Below are 13,221 nucleotides of genomic sequence, written 5' to 3'. Positions count from 1 at the left end.
GGGAGGTGGCAGCAGGGCGGTGTGGGACGAGGAGCAGCAGGGACAGGGGCTCAGCTGCAGGCTCAGGGCTGCAGCGGTGCTGGGGGGACAGGGAGGGCTCCCCCCCTTCCCCAGCGTGACAGAAAACCAACCACCTCGTCCAAGTGACAATATAATTCTGTTTATTTTCCTTTAGCACACTGCTGGTTAAAACTGCCAGACAGTAGATTTCAGAACGTTCCCTCAACCAAACATCCTGGGGAAATTAAAAAATAAAACAGCTACCGTGTACCAAAAATAAAATAACCCACCCCCACACCCATCTTTTCCCCAAAACAAGTCTCTGCAAAGCCAATGCAATCAGAAATAGACATCTGTGCTTTTCACCCAGGGCCCAAGCTTGCTGCAAAACAAACTAAAAAAAAAAAATGTCACTGCAAGTTGTTATAACACAAAGTAATGGACAGTAAAATAAAAAAAATCCTCCTCCAAAATCCTTTGTACTGGTGACAAGCGCAGGTGGGGATCCCTCCCCACGCTGCTTCAGCCTTTACAGACAGCTCAGACCTACAGCTTCGAGTAGTTTGCGACGTGCCCTCGATGCCATGGGCACAGGTCTCGGGGCCAGCTTCCAGCATTAAGGATGCAACACCCACGGCACCCCAACGTTACCGCTGAACCAGGCCGGCAGCTCACCGTCCTGACCACTGCTTCCCGGCACAAGGAGCAGATCCTGCCTCTGCTCTTCCTTTCTCCAGGGTTGCTTCACCGAGCAGGCTGGTTTCGGAGTGGGAAAGCCCTGAACGCCCGTGAAAGCCCCAAAACAGCAGTCCAAATTCAGCGAGTTTCCGGATAATGTTTTGCTCCAGCATGGGAGCCAAGAGCTGTTACCGTGTGACAAACGGCTGCGGTAGGACAGGCGAGCACATCCTCCCTGCATGCGACTACAAACAACTCCGGGGCAGGGATCTCGTGTTTCCAAGACGCACTCGCCCCAGTTAAACTGGTTCAAGCCGTACTTTGCCCCTTGCCTTGAAACCTCCATCGCACAAACTCTTTAGCAGAGACCTTTGATGTTTGCAAAAGATTATTCACATTTTCTAATCAGCCAGCACTGTTTCTAGGAGGGAGGAAAGCACTTCTGTTCATTTTTTTTCCTTTTTTTTTTTTTTTTTATTTTTAAATAAAGCACTTTTTGGGAAAAAAAAAATCAAAACCTATCAATAACCTGCAGTAGCGTCCCACTGATCAGCCTAGGGACAGCGCTGCCACATCCCTCCCCCTCCCGCACCTTCCCCCCAGTCTCCAAAAATAGTATTTAATATACAGCAATAAACTCTGAGCAAGCCAGAGTCCCGGAAGACATGGACCTGCTTTCACCTCTCCCACCCAGCCCAGCACCATTCCCACGTGCTTGCTACGACGCTCCTGGGACGAATCCCTTCAGATCCAGGGTGATGCACGTGCCCCAGCCCCGCTGGGCCAGCACGTGGAGCAGGGCTGCAGCACGGGAGGCCTCTTCCACACAACCTCATCTGAGCCTTCGCAGCCCCAGCCCAGCGTTGTTTGTGCCGCTGAGAACCCTCGGCCGAGCCTGCGTGGGACCAGCCAGTGAAGCCAGACTGGTGCAACCAGGCTGACGTTAAAAAAAGCATCCTTGAATTGTATTAGACTTTGGCATTTGTTGCGGAGATGCAGAAGCGCCAGTAGGTAAATTAGCTCAGCGCTGGCCCAGCTCCCATTTCCCTTGGACTCTCAGCAAGGATATTTCCTTCCCTACCACATAAGTGCATGAAGCAGACAGAGCTCTCCCACATTTAGGCACCAAACAGAGCCTGAAACACTCGGTACTTTGCAGCTGCTCAGAACCTGGCTCACATCAAGGGCTGAAGCTGCTCTGCTGCTCTTCTCCCCCCCTCCTGCATCAACAAAAGGCCTGTTCAGCCCCGGCTTCCAACACCAACACATCTCCCTGGCTGTTGCAATTTCAACTTAAAGGAAGACCAAGGGACAAAGTGCGGGTTCCTGCTCCCTGTTCAGACCCCAACGGTGCAGGGGAAGCCCTCGGCAGGTGATTTTGGGGAGCAGGACCCCCAGCCACGCTCAGCACGCAGCAGCCCTACACAGCCCACAACTACCAGGACCCAGCTGTGACTCACCCTGCTCCCAGCTGCACAGACACGCAGGCACCAGGCTGTCTGCAATTCTCCGTCCTGCCTTCAGGAGATGCCTGGGGGAGACCAGACCTGAAGGAGCCCTTCCAGTTCTTCTGTTCCCTGCAATGTTTTTTTTTTTTTTTTTTTTTTCTCCACTGGCCCCAAGGGCTGGCACCAAAGATACTCGCTTGCAGTTCTGTGCTTCAGCTGTGACCTCCAGAGCTGGCACCAAGGGACAGCGAGACAGTCCCCAGCTGATCACAGGGGCAGGGAACGCCTGTCCCTTGGGGGGATAAAACAAACAGAACAAAACAACAAAACAAAAACACAACACAAAAACTCAGAAGCTCCTTAAAAAGAGAAGCTTCTTCAAATGGACTTTTATTCAAAGCCCGACACAAAGGCACCAAAAAGACGGGAATTCATTTGGCTTTCTGCTCCCTGCCACCTGGGATACTCAGAAGGGTCAGAGCTGTTGTTTCAGCCTCGCACACAGACGTGGACAATGGCCTGGCCTAAAGACATGGAAGCTGAGAGCACAGTGAGACAACTGCCAGCTGCGCCCCTGCACGCCCGTGGGGGAACGCAGGGGCTGATGAAGGGGAAATTAAAGCAGCACTGCCCTGAGGCTGGATCCAGGCTCAGAACATGACCGACAGCGTTGCCTCCCCTTTATTAAGGGGAAGCTTTATTCACATTGCCCTACCTGCCCCTCTCTACACAAGTGCTCCAAGCACTGAGCCGGGCTCTGTCCTGACCCAGGGACTCGCGTTTCAGCCGCCTGCTGCTGGCTGGAGGCAACAGAGCACGGCCAGGCTCATTTCTAACTGGCTTCAGCTAAACACTGCCTCGGATATTCCCTCAAACACCCGCGCTGGAAGCTCACAGCCAACCCAAATGCCTACTTTAAGAGCCAGGTACTTCCTTCCACCCATCTGGCCGCCTTGCAGGTGCCAGGCAGACGACGAGGGCAGCCAGCCCGAGCACACCGCTCCCAGCAAGGTGCTGACGGGTTATCCTGCGCCCTCCTGGGTACCTACGGGCTTTGTTTGAAGGCTCCTCCCGAGTCAAACCTGGCAGAGGGGACAAAGAAAACTGCTTCCAGCACCATCACGGGGGCAGGAATGCCCCATTCACCCAGAGAGCTAGCATCAGCATTGCAGCAGTGACAAAAACGCAAAAATCAGAGCCAAAAGGACTAAACCGAAGCCAAGACTGAACTATTTCTCCTCCCTATTCTTATTCAAATGAGACAAATTCATCTGAACTGAGAAACTAGAAGGCTACAGACCAAACCCTGCACAGCTTCGCCTCAGGGTGCTGGTGGCACCAAAGAGGTGCCGCGGCTGCCAGGAGAGGCAGGCAGAAGCCACCCTAGAAGACTTGGACACCTCCACGCACACCCCTTCTCTCATGCTGTGCAAGCTGTGGAGATTACTGGGTAAGCCACAAGAAGCTGAGTGATTCCTTGCTTTGAGGATGCTCAAAAAAAAAAAAAAAAAGGCAACCTAAAAGGCCTGGAGGAGAACACCTCCTCACAGAGGAGCCTGCTTTCAAAGCCAGGTTCTTTGCTTAACAAAGTAGGGCAGTTTATGCTTCTCAAACTGATAAAGATCTACATGTCTCTGTGCTCCAGTTAGAGTAACCCAAAAAACACCGGGGAGATCTTTGCAGGCACCATCACTAAACAACACGGAGCTCGTGCTGAAGGCTTCTGTAAGCACCTGGATTTTAACAGCAGCTGGAAGATGAAGCAGACAACCTCAAGCCTTTTCATCCTAGGGTTTGTTCTTAAGATCTGCTCTCTAAAACTTGCCTTTTCCTCCAGTGTGGCAGGGACTCACTTCTCCCAAACCCTGGCTGTTAGCACTTGTGTAATTGGAGAGAAGCTAATTAAGGTTCAACAGCTTGCTTTTTAGCTCCCTCAGAATTATGGCCAGGCCCAGAGCAGCGATGAATGCTATCAGAAAGCTCAGTGCCACTGCTGCAGATACCAGCACGGTGACACCTCCCCCAGCTCCTGTTTCAGGACCCGTGAGCCCTGCTCGTATCGCAGCTCGAGGGTTAGGGAGAAACAAAGGCTTCAGCTGCTGGGCCCAGCAGAGCAGGAAGGCTCAGCTCAAATGCTGCCGACCACTCTCAGCTCAAAGAAAGGCTGAGCCGCTGCAGAACAAACCCAAGAACAACCCCTAGGAAAGTCAGGTGCAGGGAGGAGCAGCAGCACCAGGTGAAAAGAACACTTGTGAGATCCAGCCAGCACGAGGTGAAGCTCACCAGGACTGAAGCTGACCCTACCTGGGCCAAATCCTTCTCCCTGCCACCAGCCAGGAGCGCTCAGCACAGTGGCTGAGGGCACGGGAAGGCAGATCCTTGGAAGGTGCCGTGAGGGCTCTCAGGGCTCTGCTCAGCCTCTGCACGTGGAAACAGAAACCTCCTGCAGAAATCTCCCCTGGGGGACAGCGGGTGACCCGGCTGGCCAGCCTGTCACCAGGCAACCGGGGAAACCGAAGGGCCTCGTCTGCAGCGCTCTGCCTGCCTCCGGGTCTCCGGAGAGCCACAAAGCAGCTTGTGCTACAGCACTGAAATGTCAGACACCTGCCCCTCGATAATGCACAATCACACAGACACTGATGGCTCTGCACCTCTCCCCACCGCAGGCAGGCCTGGTGGGAGCAGCAGGGAGTGAGAGCTCGCAGGAGCACCCACCGAGCTGCCCCTCTCTGCATGGGGCAGGGAGGGGACCTGACGGGCAGGGAGCTCAAGGACCAAGAAGCTCCTCTTTAGGCCTTCTGCTGCTCAGCTTCTTCGGAAGGACAGGTCGCTTGCTAAAAAGGGCAAAACAAGGAACTGGGCTTAAAACGAACCTTTGAAAAGAAAAAGATACTAAAGGAAACAAAAGCCATAATCAATACAGAAAACAAGTGCATCTGATCAGACGCAGGCGCCAGCCTCCTGCAGGCTACATCGGAATCCCTCGGCCACGGCTCTAACATTACAAGTGTCAGGCTAGGAAAGTCTCTCCCAGCTGGTGCAGCACATCAGGCCAGATAAATCCCTCTGCTCCCGGCACAGCTTGCGCCCTCAGGAAGGGAAAGGTCCCCCCAGAGGCTGAGCAGCCAGCTGGAGTCTCGGTGTCTTTATGCAGGCGAGTACCATACATCGTGCTGCACGTTCAGGGAGATGCTGAAGAACCAGCCTCTGTCCTCCACGGTCGTCGGTCACCCAACGGCACCACAACACCTCCAGGCTCCCGGACAAGATGTGCACCCAGGCCTCGTTTCACGAACTGCGTCCCTGCTTAGAGAGCCGTGTTCCACCCAGCGACGCAGAGATCTTGCAGCACGTGGCTTTCTTTCAGCGTGGGACACGGCCCAGGACCGCTAGCATCAGCTTCCAGTAGCCCAGTACACAGCCAGGACTCAGTTTGCTCTTGGATGCCCCGGGGAGGATCAGAGGCTGCACATGGCGAAGGGGAAGGTGAGGGCCTCGCTGCTTGCTGGCAGGGGGAAGGTAAGCTTCCTCTTACCCGGACCTGCTATTCATTCCAAATGAATCACCTTTTTTTTTTTTGTTTTTTTCCTTAAATTATGAACAGTATGGAGAAATTGAAAGCAACCGTGTTTGGTCCAACTCCTTCCCTCCCAGCCCCTCGGCTGATGCTCTGTGGGGCTTTGCTCTCACAACCGGCAGAGGCAGAAGAGGGTAGGAATAAAGACACCAAAGGCCACCAATATAGGGAACATGAGGCTGCTGTTGTCCGAGGCATAGGGGTTTGGTGTGCGTGGGCCTGACTGAACCCGGTTCTTATTTGCCTGTTTTTTAACGCTGGAGCCATCGTCGTATTCATCCTCATCGTCGTCGTCCTCTTTTTTCTCCAGACCTGGGTGTGGCTGTAGCTTTGGAACATCTGGTGAACAAGACCAAAGGTTGCAGGATTAACCCAGGAAATCAGCCCCCTTCCCAACCACCACACACACACACCAGGTACAGAGCACTCAGCGATCCCTGAACACTGCTAAGGCAAACTGAAACACCAGTCACAGGGATCCTCAAACTGCCCCAGGAGCTAGAGGGGCTTCAACTCCAGCACAGACTTGCAGAGAGGTTGAAAGAGCGAGGACTGTGCTACCAGAGGAACTGAGATCTGAGAAAAAACCAACACTGCCTCGTCTTCAGAGCTGAGGAAGCAAAACAAAGCTCCAGGTAAGAAACACAACCACCAGCTAGAAGAGCTCCATAAATTACTTGTCTGCAGGGCCACTGCTGACATCTGAGGCCAGAGGGAATTCATCTGCAGCTATAACCCAAGACTGACCAGACATGTTCCCTTCTCTACCCCGTACTCAGGAAGCCCTGAACCAAATTCACACTACTCATTCTGCCAATGACGCAGCTTTGTGCGCTTACAGGGTAGGAAAACACTGACACCTATCTCATTCTGCAACTGCACCCTGTGGGAACTTGCTGAAAAAGAAACAGTTTTGGCAGAGGTGGGTCAGCAGGAACTATGATCTCATGGTCTGAGAAGCAACAGGCTGCTCTCCAAGGGGAAGGAGCCCTCTCCAAGGGGAAGGAGCCTTCTGGCTCAGGAACGCAGCTCACCTTCCACTGTTCCTTGCAGAATGTACAGGGCACAGATTTTCGGATTGTCATAGTAGCCCTAGAGAACGCGAAGAAGGGAATCAGTGAGCACACAAAATAATGACAGAAGAAATGATCTCCCCACCTCCCAGCACCCCTCCTCCCCCAGCACACAGCCACATCGCACGGCTGGGGATGAAGGGGAAAAGGAATCTCGGGGCTCTGACCAGCGAAGCCTTATTACCTTTACAAACTCGATGTGGAGCTTTCCTGTGAACGTGGAAACCTCTCCCTGGACACTCAGCTTCCCCTTCTTGATGCTCATGGGAATGATCTCATCGTGAGCTGTGCTGTGTCCAACTCTGTCAAAAATGTCCAAGTCCTTCACCACTACGTGGCCATTCAAGCGAACATCAAAAACCTTCGGGGCAGAAGGAATGACACTGTCAGAACGGATTCAGGCAGGCAGCAGTTGAAAGGGGAACAGAAAAGGAAAGGTCTCTGCTTGTTATGCACCCAGAACAAGAGAGCATTGCAACGCACACTGTACCACCACGCATGCTCCACTCCCCTGGGGAGGATTCAGAGGCCAGAAGCAGCCAGAAAAGGACACTGAAGCATTAAGGTTGCTTTCAAAGACCCTGAAATTTGCCTTGTACCTTCAACATAATTCCCACGCCCGCCGTTCAGCACTGAGGACAGACCAATTCTGCTGTTTTATTTGTGCTTTTCTTCCACAACTTTACACCTACTGGCTGAGGGCCTGCTCCTACCACCCCGGGGAGGATGCGGCACACCACAGCGAGGGAGCTGGGCCGTTTCTAACGAACTGCCTGAAGCAAAGCAGGGAACAGGAAGCACTCGGTGAAGCTATTGACAGGATGCAGGGGCTGAAGGAGGTAAAATGCTGAACTGCTAACCACATCTGAATTCAAAGTGAAAGTCCTCCTTGGGGCCATAATGACTCAAACTTCGCTCAGCACCTGGGGAATCCCAGCAGAACCACATGAAGAAGAACTCGGCCAAAGATGCCTCAGCTCTTCAGCCTAATCTGTGATTGTTTTTTGCATCCAATCTGTAAGCCAGCCCCACCAGTTCTGTTCCCAGAAGTACTTCTCTGGCAGGAAGGTGGCACCCTGTTTAAGAAGCAGGGCTCTAAAGCAGCTGACTGAGTGGGGGAAAGCCAGACCAAACCACACACCACTTCTCTCCCAATTTATCACAGGGCTTTGGGTTCTTTGTTCTGCTGCTTCCATGTCTGTACAGGAGGGATTTCAAAAGTAGGCAAGGATTATTTATCTCCAAAGAGCTATAACGAGGGTTGAATTTATCTCTGTGCTTCCACAGTCAGTTTGAACCATTATAAAGTTTTATTACATTTGTAAAGATTGTTTTGAGTAGTTTATTTTACCCAGACCACTTCCCTGACTCAGTGTGTGCAATACTTGTTCCGGCACAGGCATGCAGTTGCATCAGGAGCCGGTGGCCAGGAGAAAGGTAAAAACATTTCTCAAACACAGCGCAGCCTAAACAGATCCTAAGACTTTAATGCAAGTCATGCAGAGGTGCCTGTGTTTGTTTGTGTGAACACTCCTTTGTAATGCAGTTTTCCAAGCCAAATGTGTATTTGTAATGTGAAAGAGAGCTCCAGGTTCCAGACCTCCCCCTTCAGAGCTCTGTGATGAAGCTGACCACTGGTGCCTCACCTCACACCTCTCTATGCAAAGCAGCAGAGGCAGCCTGGGCACGCAGGCTCAGCCAGGAATTTGCATCAGAGTCAGTAAAACTCAGTGGCACGGAGCTGTTGCTTACCTTCTGCTGAGACTGTGCAAAATACACTTCTGCAAACTTCAAGACCAGCACGTAGTCACCCTCCTCCTTGATGGGAACTTCGTAGCCAAAGGTTTCCTCGTTGTAACGCTCCGTCTGATACAGAATCTGATCTTCCGCGTTGGACCGCAAGATCGGCAGCTTCATGCCATAGTCGGAAGCTGGATTTCAAGCACAAAACAGCAAGAGGAACGGTTAATTGGTGAGGCACATGGAAGGGACACTTGAGTTACTCTTACACACTTAACTCCCACTGTGGCCTTAGCACTTGCTGCCCCGGTAAGACCCCTCTGCCACCCTGGGTCTGACCAGGAGGAGGCACCACTGGAGGAGCAGAGGTAGCCAAAATCCCAGAACCTGGGTCTTGTAGAAAAGCAGGTCTGGGCCTGCTGCAGCCTAAGAGAGAGCAAACTCACTCGCACCATTTCAAAAAGAAGACTTGGTTTCACAAACAGGGCACGGAGCCAACGGACTTGGCCCTGGACTCCTGCTTCAAAGAGGAAAAACGCCTGGAATATTTTTACAACGTTTCCAAAGTACAAACTCTGAGTGCAAAACCAAAGCAGTCACTTCAGGACTGACTGGACTCATTCATTCAGCACATCTGAAGTCAGGAGGCAACGGCATCGGGTTTTGGAGACGTGCGCTCCTTCAGCGAAAACCTGGGGGGTGGCAGAAGGGAGAAAAGCATTGCACAGATCTTACGAAACCCCCCTCTTCTCACCACAGCCACGCAGTACGCATCGGCTGGAAGACAGGAGAAGAATGCAGGAGGGTACACGAGGGCTTCAGGAGCAGCAGCAGCTCCATCAGCCACCCAGCTGCAATGGGCACCATCTGCAGGTACCTGTAGAGCCCCCAAGAAGGGCCCAAGCAGTACAACCAAATAGGTTTTTCTTTTTTTGTGATTTCGGTTATTTTCTCAGGTGTTGCCCCTTCTTGCTCACTACATTGCCACCTCTCGAGCAGCCCTCAGAAGGTCTCACCCTGCCGTGGCATCCTGTTGTGTCAGGGTTACTGCCCCAGTGCAAACGGGTGCGTGCCCTGAGAGCTCAGGCTCCATCCCCCACCAAGCAGGGCGCAGCGAACACCCTCTGCCCACCGGCACTCCACTCAGAAGCTGATCCCGACCAAGTTCTCCACTGACACTTGCCATTTCCAGCCCTATTTCCATGGGAACAGACACGGCACCGGCCAAGACAAAGCAGGAACCACCAACCCGGCACACACTGCCGAAGATGGAGCCAAGGCAAACGAGCGAGAGGAAATTACCACCAGCTCTCAGTCTCCTGTTTCACACCACACTCAGGCGGTGCTGCACACAGCTGCTCCTTACCACTCAAACCAGGGCGCAGAGAGTGGAGGCCGTGAGCAGCAGGAACACAGCGGGCGAGGGGCTGAACCTGGCCTCCCCCCCGCACGTTTCAGGCCAGATCACAGCGATACCGAGCTCGAGGCTCCACCAGGGTCAGCTCCTGTCAGAGGGAAGCCTGAGCACGGAGAGAGCCCGTGAATAGCCGCGGGGGCACCTGGAGAGGAAGGGCCGGCGGCCACGTCGCAGGGCTGCTGGCGGAGCTGTGGCTGTGAGCTGGGCTCCACAGCACGGGGCGTGCTCGGGGCGGCTGAGCGGGGCCGAGCCGTGCCCAGGGCATGCACACAGCGCCCAGCACACAGCGCCCAGGCAGCAGCAGGATCAAGGTGCAACAAAACCCAGGGCAGGAGGCACGGGGGGGGCTGCACCCACAGGGGCACCGCAGCGTGCCGGGGGGGGCCCTGCTGCACCCCCTGCTCCCTCCCGTTCCCGGCCGAGCTCCGCAGCCGCACCGGGCAGGGACAAGCCCCGCGGGCAGCGCTCCCCCCCCCCCCCTCCCCCCGGTCCCTCCGCCCCGGTTCCCCCCCCTCCCGGTGCCCTCACCTCGGCCCACGCGGCCCTCGAGCGGGTCCTTGCGGAAGTGGATGCCGTTCACGTCCACATGGGCGTCCCCGCCGGCGTTCACGGCCCACACGACGCTGTCGGCCAGGCCGCCCGCCGCGCCCCGCACCCGCCCGGCCGCCAGCAGCAGCAGCAGCAGCAGCGGCAGCAGCGGCCCCGACAGCGGCAGCGGCGCCCCCGCGCCCCCCATCCCGGGCTCCCGGCGCCGCGCCCGCCGCCCGCCCGCCCCTTCCTGCCGCCGCCAGGGGGCGCCCGGCCGCGGTCCCGCCGCCACCGGGGAGGGCCGCGTCTTAGCCAATGGGAGCGCGCCGCCGTGAATATCTTAACGCCCCGCCCGCGCGGGATTGGGCGGAGGAGGGGTGGTTTTGCATATTCATGAGGCGGCAGCCAATGGGAGAGGGGGGGAGGCGGAGCGGCCGCGGGGACGGCGGGAAGGGGGCGAGGCTGCCCCGCAGAGCCGCGGCGCGGAGAGCCCCGCCCACACGGTGCGGGAGCCCCGCCCACCCGGGGCGCTCCGCCAATCGGGGAGCTCCAGCGCGGCCGGCGCGCGGAGCAGGGTGGGATGGCGGCGGGAAGCGGGGAGCCGGGCGGGTTGCCGGGGCAACGGGGGGGGGCGGGGCGGGATGAGGGGGGCGGGGGGAGGGGGGGGCCCGGCCGCTGCCTCAGGGGCGGCCCCGGGGCTGTGCCCGGGTCCCCGTCAGGGGCTGGGGGAGACCTCCCAGATCCAGCCTCTGAGCTGCCACCTGCCAGTCCTCCCCACAGCGCTGAGCCCTACATCTAAATGGCTTTTAAGCCCTCCAGGGCTGGGGACTCCACCACGTCCCTGGGCAGCCCGTCCCAGTGCCTCACAACCTCCCAGTAAAGTTCTTCCCAACACCCAACCCAAACCTCCCCTGGTGCAACTTCAGCCCCTTCCCCCTCATCCTGCCCCAGTGAGGGTTCCCCCGCAGTGCCCCAAGCACCCACGGGTTGGACACCCGCTCCCTGTCACCGACCCGCTGAGGCCACATCTGCACCAGTAACCAGCCCCAGTAACCAGTAACCCGCTGCTTACAGGAACCAGTAACCCACCGCTGGGAGGCTCGGGGCTGTCCTCCCACCCCCTGGGCCAGCTCCTGACCCCACAGGGCTATGGGGGCCGGTTCCTGGCCGCCCCGCTCTGCCTTGCTGCCTGGAGCTCTTTGGAAGCCTCCCTGGTAGGGGTTTGAAGAGGAGAGCAAAAGGATTATCTCTGGAATTAGATTATTTAGATTGGAGCTCTAATCTCTGACCCTGCCAGCACAAGAAAGTAGTAAAACTCCCTGGGATTACTCGGGTTTTCTTATGCAAATAAAGCCAGGCTTGCAGCAAGAGCTTCTGCTGGAGGAAAAAACAGAGCCGGGAGATCTGCCCTGTGTGACCTGCTCAGTGTCACCACAAAAACTGGCAGAAAGCAGCCAGGGCTCATTTGGCACAGGCTCAGCTTTCCTTGAAAGCAGCTGTGGCTCCAGGGCTGCCTCTGATATGGCACCAAGGTGCCCTGTGGCCGCCCGTCCCCTAACACCGGCGTCCCCGTTTCTTGGGAGGACAAACACGGCTCTGCCAGGCTGCAAACGCAGGGAGCACGGATGGGAAAGGGCAGCCCCTCGAGGGGCTCGGCTGTAGGCAGAGCAGTTGGTGTGCAAGCACTGCCCGGGGCAGGCACAGGCCCAGCAGGCCCTGCTCCCTCCCCGGGGTGAGCACAGGCAGCAGGACTCTGCCCAGTTTTATTGCCCTGCTCTCCTGAGCTGCTGTACCCGTAAATATGAGAGCTGTAAATACACATTTTCCAATTTCTTGGCTCTAAGAGTGGGCCAGCTACACAAGGAGAGGTGCAGAGCCCGCATACACCCAACTTGCAAATAAACCCTGCTGCTGCTGCACTCACAGGTACCTACCTGCACACACAGACCTTGCCCAGCGCACACGGCTGTGCAAACACAGCTACACACACACACAAAGAGAACCACAATTTTCCCACTGCTGGGATATCAGTCGCTGCTGCAGCTGCGCTGCCTGGCACAGCAACAGCAAAGCAGAAGAGAAAATCCTTGTTGGGGACACGGATTTGTGGGACCAGAGAATGTGAGAGGAACCTGGGAAGTGCGAGATCTGAGATGAAGGAAGCAGAAGGATATCGGTCCCTCATCTCCAAGTTGGAGGAAGAAGGCAACTGAGAGGAAAACAACTCCCATTTACACCGAGGAACCCACAGAAATGCTGAAGCCCTTTGAAGCTGAGCAGAAATTAGTCACGGTGACTTGTGACTGGGACTGCATAGGGAAAAGGGGCAACTGCAGGTCCGGCGGGGTAGGGGAAGGGAGTGGGAGGTTGTGAGCATCCTGGTGAAAGGGGGGACTGTGACTGGAACCAGCACGTAGGGCATGGACGCTGCTGCCCTGGTCGCTGCTGCAGGCAGGTGCAGCACTCTCCAGTGGGATGGAGCCACAGTGTTACAGCACAGAGCCCGCGGCATGGACCCGCTCTGTGCATACACTGACAGCGGTGTTTGAAATGGTCTGGAAAGGGAGGTTTGGCTGTTGCTGCTTGTCCCCCTCCCACCCAGCCCCACTCCACACCATTCCTCCCACTGCTCCTTACCCCAAGGCCACAGGGGTGGGGAGGAGGGATGGGAGCCCTCCATGCTGCCCTCGCCTCCAGGCTCCTCGGCATGGGGCCAGCAGAAGGCAGGGCAGAGCCCAGCTGCAGGCTTCATGGCCAGCT

The 13,221-nt window shown here is 56.1% G+C and overlaps 1 protein-coding gene across 2 annotated transcripts; it reads right to left on the bottom strand.

Annotated features, from left to right (window-relative positions):
* Positions 1-138: 138 nt before the first annotated feature.
* Positions 139-10,725, bottom strand: MLEC (malectin). Of its 2 annotated transcripts, XM_068654486.1 has the most exons (5): positions 10,462-10,723; positions 8,529-8,707; positions 6,961-7,137; positions 6,738-6,795; positions 139-6,042 (listed from the first exon to the last, which is right to left on the bottom strand). In XM_068654486.1, exons 1-5 carry the CDS (start codon positions 10,667-10,669, stop codon positions 5,813-5,815), a joined length of 852 nt encoding a protein of 283 aa, XP_068510587.1. In that variant the 5' UTR covers positions 10,670-10,723; the 3' UTR covers positions 139-5,812. The 2 variants fall into 2 exon arrangements, with proteins under 2 accessions (XP_068510587.1, XP_068510588.1); XM_068654487.1 differs by lacking the exons at positions 6,738-6,795; positions 6,961-7,137 and having other exon boundaries at positions 10,462-10,725.
* Between the last annotated feature and the right edge of the window lie 2,496 nt (positions 10,726-13,221).

This window comes from Anas acuta, chromosome 17 (assembly GCF_963932015.1).
Source record: "Anas acuta chromosome 17, bAnaAcu1.1, whole genome shotgun sequence".
Taxonomy (NCBI): domain Eukaryota; kingdom Metazoa; phylum Chordata; class Aves; order Anseriformes; family Anatidae; genus Anas; species Anas acuta.
Note: the sequence above shows the minus strand (reverse complement) of the source record. Positions and strands in the feature narration are given on the sequence as shown.

Coding starts and splice junctions, on each gene's coding strand:
- MLEC (XM_068654486.1), bottom strand. CDS start 10,669: ATGGGGGGCGCGGGGGCGCCGCTGCCGCTGTCGGGGCCGCTGCTGCCG. Junction 8,708..10,461: donor CGAGGGCCGCGTGGGCCGAG/GTGAGGGCACCG, acceptor CTTGAAATCCAG/CTTCCGACTATGGCATGAAG. Junction 7,138..8,528: donor TTGCACAGTCTCAGCAGAAG/GTAAGCAACAGC, acceptor TCTGCCCCGAAG/GTTTTTGATGTTCGCTTGAA.